The sequence below is a fragment of the Microcaecilia unicolor genome, chromosome 2, assembly GCF_901765095.1.
Source record: "Microcaecilia unicolor chromosome 2, aMicUni1.1, whole genome shotgun sequence".
NCBI lineage: Eukaryota > Metazoa > Chordata > Amphibia > Gymnophiona > Siphonopidae > Microcaecilia > Microcaecilia unicolor.
The window spans coordinates 365,240,447-365,253,915 of NC_044032.1; the positions used below are offsets into that span (position 1 = coordinate 365,240,447).

General features: G+C 44.6%; 1 protein-coding gene across 2 annotated transcripts in view; it reads right to left on the minus strand.

Moving 5' to 3' along the window:
• Positions 1-13,469, minus strand: part of LOC115463769 (low-density lipoprotein receptor-related protein 1-like) — a 282,424-nt gene that overhangs the window by 144,435 nt on the left and 124,520 nt on the right. For both annotated transcript variants that reach the window (XM_030194533.1, XM_030194532.1), the window contains exon 10: positions 12,454-12,622. In XM_030194533.1, the coding sequence (XP_030050393.1) occupies positions 12,454-12,622 (169 nt within the window). The remainder of the gene's footprint in view (positions 1-12,453; positions 12,623-13,469) is intronic.

Consider the following 13,469-nt stretch of genomic DNA (forward strand, 5'->3'; position numbering starts at 1 on the left):
CTGATTTTAGCCCATGTTTCTATGCATGAACTTTTGCATCTGGATCCCCACTTTTACAGTGAGGGAACCATCTTTAAAAAATATTTTTATTGAAATTCAAAAAACAAAAATACGAGACAAAAAAAGAAAAGCACAATATAATTCATCTTGCCAGTAACTTCATACCATGATTCTTTGGCATGATGTTAACACAAAGCTTGAAACAAGACCCAGGCCCTCCCAACTCACTGAACTCCCTCCCCCACTAAGAGGACAGTTAGATGGAACAAGGGGATATTCCAGACACCAGGCTATTACGTTGTCACCCCAGCTCTCTACTGTATAAATGGATTCCAAATTCAAAGAAAGGATGTAGTCTGTTCCTTCGGAGTGCTGTATTTATTCGGCATACATAGTCCACCTTAGCTACCCTGATGGAGTAGCAAATAGGACCTCACAGGGAAATAAAATGCTTTCTAGTGTGTATCCAGACCTGTATGGGTAGATCTATGATGTTAACCTGCTTACATAATGCCTGCAGGTCACTGAGGGGTTGCCAAGGAATCCATGCCAAAAGGTCTATCATATGCTGTTCCATCTGAACCAACTCAGTGTTTCTGCCAGGCAACCAAATATTTCATTTGGGCTGCTAAATAGCTTTTAATATTAGGTACTGCCAACCCTCCACACCCCTTAGATTGAAACAGCACAGATCTTGGGACACTCTGGGGGGGGGGGGGGGGGGAGAGCGAGACGAGTGCAACAAAAAATATAAAAGCTACCCCAAAATATATTTCAAGGATTTATCTACCTAATGAAGAGAGTAGTGGGCTTGTATCCAGGCCATAGCCTCTCTTCCCCCCCCCCAGAGAGAAGTGCCAAATTTTGAACCCTAAAACTCCCCCATAATCAAGAACTCACATCGCCCCTGTCAGCATTAGTTGTCTAGGTATGGTCCCAGGTCCAGTTCACAGAAGCAGTGGGTTCGTAGAGGCAGTGAGTTCCCAAAGAATACACAATCCACACAGGTTTGGATATATGTACAAAGTATATTGTATTTACTATATAGGCTCTCAGCACTTAGTACAGATACATATTACAATGCTGTATCTGTGTGTGTGTGAGTTTAGATGGGAATCAATGCGAGAAAGGTAAGAATGGGGGGGAGGGTGCAGAGAAAGAAGCCTTGCGGTAGGGTTGAAGGTGTGTGTGTGCAGAGACAGAGCCTAAGAAAGCAAAGCCATGTGCTCAGAGAGAAAGCTTTGGAGTCGAGCTGAAGGAGAAAGGGGGCCAGTGCCAGGGGCTCTGGTGGCTGAAGATGTGTGTGTACACAGAAAGAAAAAAAAAAAAAAAAAAAAAAGAGCCCAGCAGAGCCATGTGCTTCTCCTTTATATACCTCAGTAACAGAAAGGGATCAAATAACTTTTCCTTCCCAGCCAAACTCCAGTTTAATTTCCTGATGCAAGGAAGATGACCATTTTCACAGGTTTTACCTTTGACATCCCTAGTTTTGGAGCCTCTCTGGCTTTCTTTGCTCTCAGAGAGCCCTGGTCCCAGATGCCCAGAGAGGACAAAAGGTATGTTAACTGAGAAACAAAAGGGCTAGCAGGCAGCTGGGCAACATTTGGTCCATTTGCCATTCTCAGAGCTAGGGAAGGGGGAGTTATCAGAAGCTGGTTTCATATTAATTTATGTCTGTCCATCACTCCTTACATGTCCTAGAAATGTCTTAGGATCTTTGAAAGTGAGGAGGAAATCAGCAAATAACTTAGTGGTAGGCCTCTGCCCCAAATACGCATTATATCCACCCCAGTGCAAATCAAAGGGTTCCATTGCTAAAATGAACAGTAGAGGAGACTCTGCACAACCCTGGTGGGCACATCTTCAAAGCTGTCACTGTAAGCCCCATTAACCTGAAGAGAGAGACAGGTCTAGTGTATAAAAGTTTTTTTTTTTTTTAATGGGTAAAAAAAGTCCAATAATCCCCACTTGACTAAGTTAAAAAAAAGAAAGTCCCATGGGACCCTATTGAACGTTTTTTCAGCATTGATTCCCAATATCAATGCAGGGTCTGCCTGTTCACGAGCTATTGAGATCACATGTAGCACCCTTTTAATAATAGAAGTCTGACAACCTGGTATAAATCCCAGACACATGGCTAGTATTTCTGTAAATATCTTGTAGCCTGTACCCAATAATTCAACGGGGGCAGTAAGAACCACACAGAGGGGTTCTTACCAGGTTTCAAGATCAATGTCATCCCAAGCCAATCTCCAAGAATGGGGAAGCACTCCATGTTGAAGGCTATTAAGCAATCTCATAAATGGTCATACTAGGAAGCCTCGAAAACATTTACAAACATCTAAGCCTGGGCCCAGTAGAGAGGGACTTGATAGCACTAAGTCTCCCCCTCTAATGGGTGCTGAAAGATGGCCAGCATCCCTCTGAGCTAGGCATCACCACCAGTGTCAAAAATAATCCCCCTCTTGCTCCTCGAGCCTAAACCCTGAGGTGCAAAGTTCACTACAAAATTGAGTAAAGGTGTTAATGTGTTAAGGAATACACCTGCTAAATCCTAAGTAACTAGAATAAAATCCCTCACCTAGCTCCATTTTAATTTGTATGCTAAAAGCCTTCCCACCCAATTACCTGTTTCAAAATGCTCCTGCTGGAGATTTTGTAAACGTTCTGAAATATCTTCCAGATCTGATTCTCAGATGAAGTCATGAGTGAGACAGTACAGTCTTAGTCCCTCTACCCTTATGTTGCTGATCAAGAATTCCCAAAGACAACTCCGCCCACCTCTGGGATCCGTTTTTGTCTATAGGCTCCTTGAGAAATCACCTGCTCCTGTATGACCACCTTCATTCCCTCCCAGAATATTGTTGTGATATCAGGCATTAAATGCAATATATACTCTTATGGCCGTCTATGGGTCACATTCTAAGGATCCCATAAGGGATAAAATCTCCAATAATCACTGGCCAGAACAGTCAGGAGTCTAACAAGATCCAAACCAACACATGATTTGACTATAAATGAGGTTCTATGACAGCCTCCTGTAGTCTAGGAATAAGAGGCATCACCCAATAATCAATACACGTGGGTGTCATGGCCTCCTGAGTAGCAAGTATAATCATGTACAGTAGGATTAAGGTGCCTCCAGGGATCTACCAAATTCCAATTTGCAAATAACTTCAACTGCTTCCTACCTGTGTGCCCATATTGAATCCCACTCACAGAATTATCCAACATCGGGTCAAATTAAAATCTCCAATGAGGATGGACCCCTCGATTGACAGTACTGGGGCTAGGAGGAATGAGCTCAGACAGGAGTCGCGGGGGCTGCCTAATCTTTGCCGACAGGTGGGGCTAGTGGATGTCTGGAGGACTCTCAACCCACAGGGGAGAGACTACACACATCTCTCGAGGGCGCACGGCACACAGGCTAGAATTGATTATCTGTTGATTTCAGAACCGATGTTCAATTCAGTGATGGCATCTGCAATAGGAGCAGATGTGATATCGGATCATGCTTGGGTGGAAATGAGCTGGACGCCTCGGGAAGAGAGGGGAGGGGCACAGAGATGGGTATTCCCCACAGAGCTATATCGAGATCAAGATTTCAGGGCCTCCATACACCAGAGTTGGCGGGATTATAAAACACACAATGCAATGCATGTTGAAGACCCGGTTCTGTACTGGGAGGCGGCTAAGGCAGTACTTCGAGGGGACATCATTAGCTATATGGCTCACAAACGTAAAGCTCGGAATAGAGAGATACTGAGGGTGAGTCAACTAGTATGCCAGGCTCGGAGAAGATATGGGCAACGGGCCTCCACTGAGAATAGACAACATTTGATGCTCTTGCAGACTAAATTAAATGAAATACTTCATCATAAAGCAGTTAAATCGCAAATTTACTATAAATACCAATTATATAAGCATGGGAACAAGTGTGGTCGGTTGATGGCGCGCCTGATTGCAACCAAACAGGGGAAAACCAGGATTTTGACTATGAAGAAGAGGTAAGGAGAGCGAGTCCACACAGACAAGGAAATTAGCGAGGGTTTTTACCAATATTACAAAAAATTATATGAGGCCCCGCCAGATGATGGTCTGACGGGAGACTCCTATTTAGATCAGATGGGTTTACCAACGCTATCCCCCCAGGAGGCACAACAACTGAATACTCCTATTACACCAGACGAGGTGTTCCTGGCGATTAATCAAAGTGTACTGCTTAAGGCGCCGGGAGTAGACGGCTACCGGGCGGAGTTTTACAAGATCATGGGAGAAGAGATCACTGAGCCCTTAGCTGCAATGTTTAATATATTAATAGAGCAGGAAAGGATGCCTCCGAATTTAAATATAGCCTGTATTATAGTACTCCCCAAGAAAGGGAAGGATCCGGAACTAGTTGAATCATACAGGCCCATTTCGCTGTTAAATTACGAAGTGAAATTGATGGCTAAGATCTTAGCGAACAGATTAGCGAGAATTTTGCCGAACCTTATACACGACTCCCAGGTGGGGTTTGTGAGGGGACGGAAAGTCACTAAGAATGTTTGTAAGGTGCTGGCCTCATTAGAAGCCAGACGTCGAGGGAAGGAAAATTCTTTGTTAATCAGCTTTGACGCTGAAAAAGCTTTTGATAAAGTAAAATGGAATTTCCTATATGCTGTTCTTCAGAAATATGGCTTCACGGATCGATTTCTATCAGGGATCAAAGCATTGTATTCAGCGCCAAGGGCTAGAATATCGGTAAATGGGATTGAGACACAAGATTTTGAAATAGGCCGGGGAACACGCCAAGGTTGCCCTCTGTCACCGTTATTGTTTGTGCTATCACTGGACCCCTTATTGAGAGAAATTGAGGAACAGAAAGCGGTGGCAGGGGTAAAGATAGGAAGCGAGGTCTTTAAGGTAGCGGCTTTCGCAGATGACATCTTGGTCCATTTAACAGACCCACAAGAATCTCTGACCGCTCTATTAGAGATATTCTCCGAATACGGAGACTATGCGGGCCTCAGTTTGAACTTAGAAAAATCAGAGGCCTTGGCCTCCTCAGAGGACGTGTGGAGGCGGTGGAGAGGCGAGTTCCCTCTGAGAAAAGCACAAAACTCCTTTAGGTATCTCGGAATCTTGATGCCTATGGATCTCTCGCGGTTGTATGATCTGAATATTACTTGGCTGTTAGAGGAGACCCAGCAGGTGCTACAAGGATGGATGGATTTGCCGTTATCAGTGTTAGGGAGAGTAAACATGATTAAAATGGTGTTGTTCCCCAAATGGCTCTATGTGATGCAGACCATCCCAATTTGGCTCCGACGGAAAGACCTAAAAAGTTTTTATAAGCTTGCATCAAAGTTCTGCTGGAGAGGCAAGAAGCCGCGGGTTCGCTTCTCACGATTAGTGGGGAGTTGGAGTCGAGGAGGAATGGGCATGCCAAATTTAGAATTATACAATAAAGCATGTCATTTGAGATATCTGGGAGATTGGTGTTTAGACACGCAACAATATACTCCTACGGCGTTGGAGGCGGCGCTTTGGGAACCGCACCATCTTTTTTCGCTTTTACACCACAAAACACGAGATTTACCGGAGGGATTCAGTGGAGGTGTGTTGTTGCGATCTCTCCGGGAGGTGTGGGGAGTGCTTACTCGCCAACTGGGGGGGGACCCAACAGTAACAGATTTGATAACCATACGTGGGAACAGTGCATTTTTACCAGGATTGTCAAGCCGACATTTTGTTGAATGGGCTAGACGGGGAGTTTCTAAATTGGAACACCTGGTGGGCGAAGATGGGCAGCCTCTTACCGATGAGGAGCTACTGGGAAAGGTAGGCGACTCCTGGGGGAATAGATTTGCAATATGTCAGGTGCGACATTACCTCACTTCTTTACCGACAGATCCCTTGAGAACTCGGTTGGGGGAAAGGATACGAGAATTTTTTCACTCCTTTGGTGAGGGAGGAATCACAATATCCTCGCTTTATAAAAAAATATCAGGATGGCTGCCCCCCAGGGACTATAGACAGCTAAGGAGTGCTTGGGAAAAGGAATTGGGAGTTGCAGTGACCTCCTGGGACATCACTAAATCAATAGCACGAATACCCCTGTTAGTATCGGATGCTCGTTTGAGAGACATAGGGGATATGTAACTACAGCTCAATTAGCACATATGGGAGGAAATCGAAGCCCGGACTGTCTTAAATGTGGAAGACATCCTGGCACAATGCTGCACATGTTTTGGAGCTGCCCAATTTTAAAAAGGTTCTGGGCTCGAGTTCGAGGATTTTGGGAGGAGCGGTTAGGGCAGCGGATTTTGGGGACAGTTGAGCAACTGATTTTAGACATCCCGGGGTCCTTTAGAGGGCAGAATCGTTTTGAAACATTGATGCTCCGTAAGATGAGCCTCTTGGCCAGGAAATGTATTTTACAATACTGGACGGTCAAAGATCCTCCGGCTTACTGGCACTGGAGAAATCAGCTACATCAGCTGGTATCGTGGGAGGCGGGGGAATCTAGGCTCTCGCAGAAAAAGAGAGTTACATTTCTGGCTATCTGGGGCCCTTATTTGCAAAGTCTAAGCCCTAGAGGCCGTAGTTTGCTTTTAAATACAAGGTGAACTCTACGGGCTGAACTGAATGGTTATCCAGGTCTGGGGTAAAATGGGGGGGGAAGGGAGGGAATGGGAGAGGGCGGGGGGAGGACTGGTATGATTGATGGGATAATAATGTTGGCAAAAAATTTATAAATGCTGTATGCTAGTTAGCAATTGTTGTATATATAGACTGAAACAGAGCTGGCATGACAATGTTGATGCTGATACAATGTCAATAAAAAACGTTTGAAATTATGCAGAGGGGAAGGAGGAAGGGTTAGGGGGGGATGGGAGAAACTGTTAAAAAGTTTTGATGATGGACTTTATCATTGTATTTCTATTTTGAAAGTTTGACGGTGGCATTTGTGTTTATGCCAGATATTGGATGTAGTTATTTTGTTTCATCAATAAAAATGTTTAAATATAAAATCTCTAATGAGTAGTTGAGCCTCTGTTTAGAAATTGAGAAACTGATGGTTCCAAACTAAACAGCCTTCTGCTCCAAATTCAGAACATAATTAACCGGAGTGTATAGGGATTGGCCCAAAAGCACTTACATTGCCACATACATTCAAAATAATGAGAACTAGCTGGTTAGCTGACCCTAACAGACACTAGTTTTATACTGCCAGAACAAAGCCCAGAATAAAGGGCCTGTACCCATAACAGCATATAGTGCACACATCCTACCGTCCTCTTCCTCCTCAATACCCATTCCATCCCCTCTTCCCACTACCCAACCCCCAACTCCTTTTCAACAGAAGGGCCCAGCTTAATGAGGCCTTGTAGGAGAGAACCCTCTAGGTCCCTCCCTTCCATAGATAACAGGCAAATCTCTAAAAGCATAAACAGTTCCACAAACAAACAAATAGTGCCCTTCTAAATCTCAGCATCAAGAGTCAAGAAGTTATGTAGCAAAAGCATCTCTGCAATATGAAAAGAATCTTCCACACCAACTGAATCTCATAACCACTCGAGAGACCTCCTGATATACCAGCAGAATATCGCTGTAGTCATCCAGTCCTGGAATCTCCCTGGCGTCACCTGCTTTGGTGCCCCCTGGCTCATCTCCCTCTTTCCATAATAAGTACTGCCATACTGGGACAGACCAAACATCCAAGCCCAGCATCCTGGTTTCCAACAGTGGCCAATCCAGGTCACAAATACCTGGCAAGATCCCGCCAAAACGCACAAAAGGTTATGCTGCTTATCCCAGAAATATTTTCCCCCAAGTCCAACAACATCTATACACTTTTCCTTTAGGAAGTCGTACAAACCTTTTTAAACTCTGCTAAGCTAACTGCTATTACCACATTTTCTGGCAACGAATTTCAGAGTTGAATTACACATTGAGTGAAAAAAAAAATTCTGATTCATTTTAAATTTACTACTTTGTAGCTTCATTGCATGCCCCCTAGTCCTAGTATTTTTGGAAAGCGTAAACAAGACTCATGTCTACCCGTTCCCCTCCACTCATTTTATAGACCTCTATCATATCTCCCTCGGCTGTCTTTTCTCCAAGCTGAAGAGCCCTAGCTGCTTTAGCCTTTCCTCATAGGGAAGTTGTCCCATCCCCCTTTATCATTTTCATCGCCCTTCTCTGCACCTTTTCTAATTCCACTATATCTTTAAGATGCAGCAACCAGAATGGAACACAATATTCGAGGTGCAGTCACACCATGGAACGATACAAAGGCATTATAACATCCTCATTTTTGTTTTCCATTCCTAATACTTAACATTCTATTTGCTTTCTTAGCCGCCGCCGCAGCACACTGAGCAGAAGGTTTCAACGTATCAACAATGACACCTAGATCCCTTTCTTGGTCGGTGACTTCTAACGTGGAACCTTGCATGATGTAGCTATAATTTGGGTTCCTCTTTCCCACATGCATCACTTTGCACTTGCTCACATTAAACGTCATCTGCCATTTAGACGCCCAGTCTGCCAGTCTCATAAGGTCCTCTTGGAATTTTTCACAATCCTCCCACGATTTTAACAACTTTAAATTTGCTGACTAGTTATTCAATTACCTCACTAGTTACCCCCACTGTTAACAGTGCCTGGGCCTCCTATGATGTAGTGACCTTATGGAGTTTGTTTTGCATCACAAACGATAAGAGGCTACAGCTACCTGTAGTAAATATTATGGAACATGAGGCAGCTTGTCACTGACAGCTAAATAGATACTTTTGTTCTGTTCTCACTGAAGAAAATCCTGGAGAAGGACCGCGAGGGACTGGCAAAAGTACACCTGAGAACGGAATGGATATAGCACCGTTCATGGAAGAGAGTGTGTATCAACAACTTGGAAAGCTAAAGGTGGACAAAGCCATGGGACCGGACAGGATCCACCCCAGAATATTGAGGGAGCTCAGAGGTTCTGGCGGGTCCTCAAAGATTTGTTTAATAAATCCTTGGAGACGGGAGAGGTTCCGAGGGACTGGAGATCGGCGGAGGTGGTCCCTCTTCACAAAAGTGGTGATAGGGAAGAAGCTGGAAACTACAAGCCGGTAAGCCTCACTTCAGTTATTGGAAAAGTAATGGAAGCGATGCTGAAGGAAAGGATAGTGAATTTCCTGGAAGCCAATAAGTTGCAAGATCCGAGACAACATGGTTTTACCAGAGGGAAATCGTGCCAAACGAATCTCATTGAATTCTTTGATTGGGTAACTGGAGAATTGAATCATCGACGTGCTATAGACGTAATCTACTTAGATTTTAGCAAAGTTTTTGACACGGTTCCCCACAGGAGGCTCTTAAATAAACTAGATGGGCTGAAGATAGGTCCCGAAGTGGTGAACTGGATTAGGAACTGGTTGACGGACAGACGCCAGAGGGTGGTGGTAAATTGAGTTCGCTCGGAGGAGGGAAAGGTGAGTAGTGGAGTGCCTCAGGGATGGGTGCTGGGGCCGATTCTGTTCAATATATTTGTGAGTGACATTGCCGAAGGGTTAGAAGGTAAAGTTTGCCTTTTTGAGGATACCAAGATTTGTAACAGAGTGGACACCTCAGAGGGAGTGGAAAACATGAAAAGATCTGAAGAAACTAGAAGAATGGTCTAAGGTTTGGCAATTAAAATTCAATGCAAAGAAATGCAAAGTGATGCATTTAGGGAGTAGAAATCCACGGGAGACGTATGTGTTAGGCGGTGAGAGTCTGATATGTACAGATGGGGAGAGGGATCTTGGGGTAATAATATCGGAGGATCTGAAGGTGACGAAACAGTGTGACAAGGCGGTGGCCGTAGCCAGAAGGTTGCTAGGCTGTATAGAGAAAGGTGTGACCAGCAGAAGAAAGGATATGTTGATGCCCCTGTATAAGTCATTGGTGAGGCCCCACCTGGAGTATTGTGTTCAGTTTTGGAGGCTGTATCTTGCTAAGGATGTAAAAAAAATTGAAGCGGTGCAAAGAAAAGCTTCAAAAATGGTATGGGATTTGCATTACAAGACGTATGAGGAGAGACTTGCTGACCTGAACATGTATACCCTGGAGGAAAGGAGAAACAGGGGTGATATGATAAAGACGTTCAAATATTTGAAAGGTATTAATCCGCAAATAAACCTTTTCCAGAGATGGGAAGGCGGTAGAACTAGAGGACATGAAATGAGATTGAAGGAGGGCAGACAAAAATGTCAGGAAGTATTTTTTCACGGAGAGAGTGGTGGATACTTGGAATGCCCTCCCGCGGGAGGTGGTGGAGATGAAAACGGTAACGGAATTCAAAAATGCATGGGATAAACATAAAGGAATCCTGTTCAGAGGGAATGGATCCTCAGAAGCTTAGCCGAAATTGGGTGGCGGAGCAGGTGGGGAAGAGAGGTTGGTGGTTGGGAGGCGAGGATAGTGGAGGGCAGACATATAGTATGTGCCAGAGCCAGTGATAGGAGGCGGGAAATACTGCTGGGCAGACTTGTACGGTCTGTGCCCTGAAAAAGGCAGGTACAAATCAAGGTTTATCTTGTTGGGCAGACTGGATGGACCATGCAGGTCTTTTTCTGCCGTCATCTACTATGTTACTATGACAGTCTGTACGCTTGTGCGATAGCAGCTGAAATGTCTGCAAAAATTTCCACCTTAGCATTTTCCCCATGTGATATGCCCCACCTGCCTCACAGCGTGCAAGGTGCACTCTTTAATCACGTGGCAGAGAAAGCAAGCCACTTGTCCTGTGGATGATATGCTGGATTTTGGCCCCAAGGCCCTATGAACTTGTTCCAAAGTCATAAAACAGGTAGTTCAGCCCCAAGGTTAGCTGCTAACCAATGGCAAAATGTTGTGCATTAGAGTTTCTACAGTTTGTTCTCCCTACACCTCTGGTATATCCTGAACTCTTAAATTATTCCATCTGGCTCTATACTCTCCATCTTCGATTTAGCAATGAGATCCTCCTGTTTATCCTCCAGATTGGCACAGCATTTGTGTAGGGGGACAATATCACCATCGTGATCTATAAACAAGCTCTTCAGCACTGGCGTAGCAGGGAGGGCTGCCAACCGGGGCAGGGCGGTTCGCCGTTGCACCCCCCCCCCCCCCCAGCTCCCGCACCCTACCTTTAAAAAGAATATCAGGAGGCGAGGCGCAGCGCCTGCCCGTAAAAGAAATGTGGACAGTCGGGCTCTCTCTCGCTCTGTCTGTCCCGCCCTTGCAAAAATAGGAAGTTGCGTCAGCGGAGGGCGGGACAGATAGAGCGAGGGAAGGCCCGACGGTCCACATTTCTTTTACGTGCAGGGCAGGCGTGAGGCGCTGCACCTCCCTTCTGATTCCGATATTCTTTTTAAAGGTAGGGTGCGGGAGCACCCCCCCCCCCCGAGCCGACACCCGGGGCGGACCGCCCCTCCCTTGCTACGCCACTGCTCTTCAGATTCATCAATGAGCCGATCCATGTGCGATGGATTTGCAAATGCCCTCGACATCTTTATATAAAATACATAAGTAATGCCACACTGGAAAAAGACCAAGGGTCCATCGAGCCCAGCATCCTGTCCACGACAGCGGCCAATCCAGGCCAAGGGCACCTGCAAGCTTCCCAAACATACAAACATTCTATACATGTTATTCCTGGGATTTTGGATTTTTCCAAGTCCGTTTAGTAGCGGTTTATGGACTTGTTCATTAGGAAACTGTCTAACCCCTTTTTAAAAACACTGCTAAGCTAACCGCCTTCACCACGCTCTCCGGCAACAAATTCCAGAGTTTATGTGTTGGGTGAAGAAAAATTCTGATTTGTTTTAAATTTACTACACTGTAGTTTCATCGCATGCCCCCCTAGTCCTAGTATTTTTGGAAAGCATGAACAGACGCTTCACATCCACCCGTTCCACTCCACTCATTTTATATACCTCTATCATGTCTCCCCTCAGCCGTCTCTTTTTAACACAATATTGTGTTAAAAAGGGATCAAAGATGTTGACTACATGTCTACACATTGAGCTTATCACTAAAGCTTGGCCTGGTGAACACGAGCAGAGTACCTCACATTAGGTGACAATACAATTGTACAATAGAACAGCATACAAGTCCACCTACTGCATCACCCCTATTGTAGTCAAATTAGATTAGCTAATGAATGCCAGTTTATCCAAAAGGGTAGTTTTTCTCAACATTGTCTTGTAAAATTTATGCTGTAGGCAGACTACCAGAGAGCTCAAATGGTCCACTTTTATCTGTCTGTTACAATATGCTTTAGGGCCACATCCCAGTCTTCCTGCCAGAAGCAGCATATCAGGCTCTGCATAAGCATGTGTGTACCAGCGAAGGAGCTCACTCTTGTAATTCAAGTTACCAAAATGTGAAAAAAAAAAAAGGATTGGCAGTTGCTAAATTTGTTTAGCCAAATATGAAGAAACACTGCCTTCTTGATACCTCCTTATATTCACTGATCCAGTAGAGTCTCTCAGTTACAGAATCGAGCATCAGGCCAACTGGCTCTTCCATAGGGACAACAGCAAGCACATGTCTGTCAGAGCCATCCATTCCAGCAGCTTCTATGCAAGTGTTTCCTTTGTCACCAAAATTTACCCAATACATATACCTGCAAAGACATGAAGCAGCCAAGTTTAAGCTACTTTAGTTACAGCCAAATTACTCCACCTGTTTTCTACTGAACATTAAAATAGATTGCAAAATATATACAGATAACCCCGTACAGTTAGAATAGATTTGAAGGGGGGGGGGGGGGGGGTAAGTCATCGACAAGGTCTGCTATAAAACCTCAACATATGAAAGCCCCATTAGCGAGTAGATCTACTTATAAATGCACATATTTTAATTGACATACAACAACTAGCTGAAGAGAGCTAATGCACTGTGTCTGGTTCATCAGGCTGCAGATCTGTCCCTTTAAAGACTTGTGGACAGCTGGAGTAGAGCAGTAGTGAATCACTGAAAAGGCACCTTCAAAAAAGGACCTTTGGTCTCTCTCAGCTGTTTTTACCTACTAGACTTGAGGAAAGCTGTTCACATCTTATCAAAATGCTCCCGAACTTGTCCAAAGCCTCAGGAGCACCAAGGTACCATTTAAAATATTTTTTAGGTAGCTGGTTACATTATGTAACAAATTTCACCACCAAAACAAGTGTGCCATGCAAGCCACATTGAACCTACAAAAGGTAGGAAAATGTGGGATACAAATGTAATAAATGTCAAGGACAAAGACAGCTAAGAATTGTTTCCTGGGAAGGGGTAGCAAAGGAACCTTTAAATACTGATCAGACCAATAGTCCCATCTAGCCCAGTATCCTGTTTCCAACAGTGGCCAATCCAGGACACAAGTACCTGACAGAAGCCCAAATAGTAGTAACATTCCATGCTACCAATCCCAGGGCAAGCAGTAGCTGCCCCCATTTCTCTTCAGTGTTGGTTTAATTATAATTTTGCAT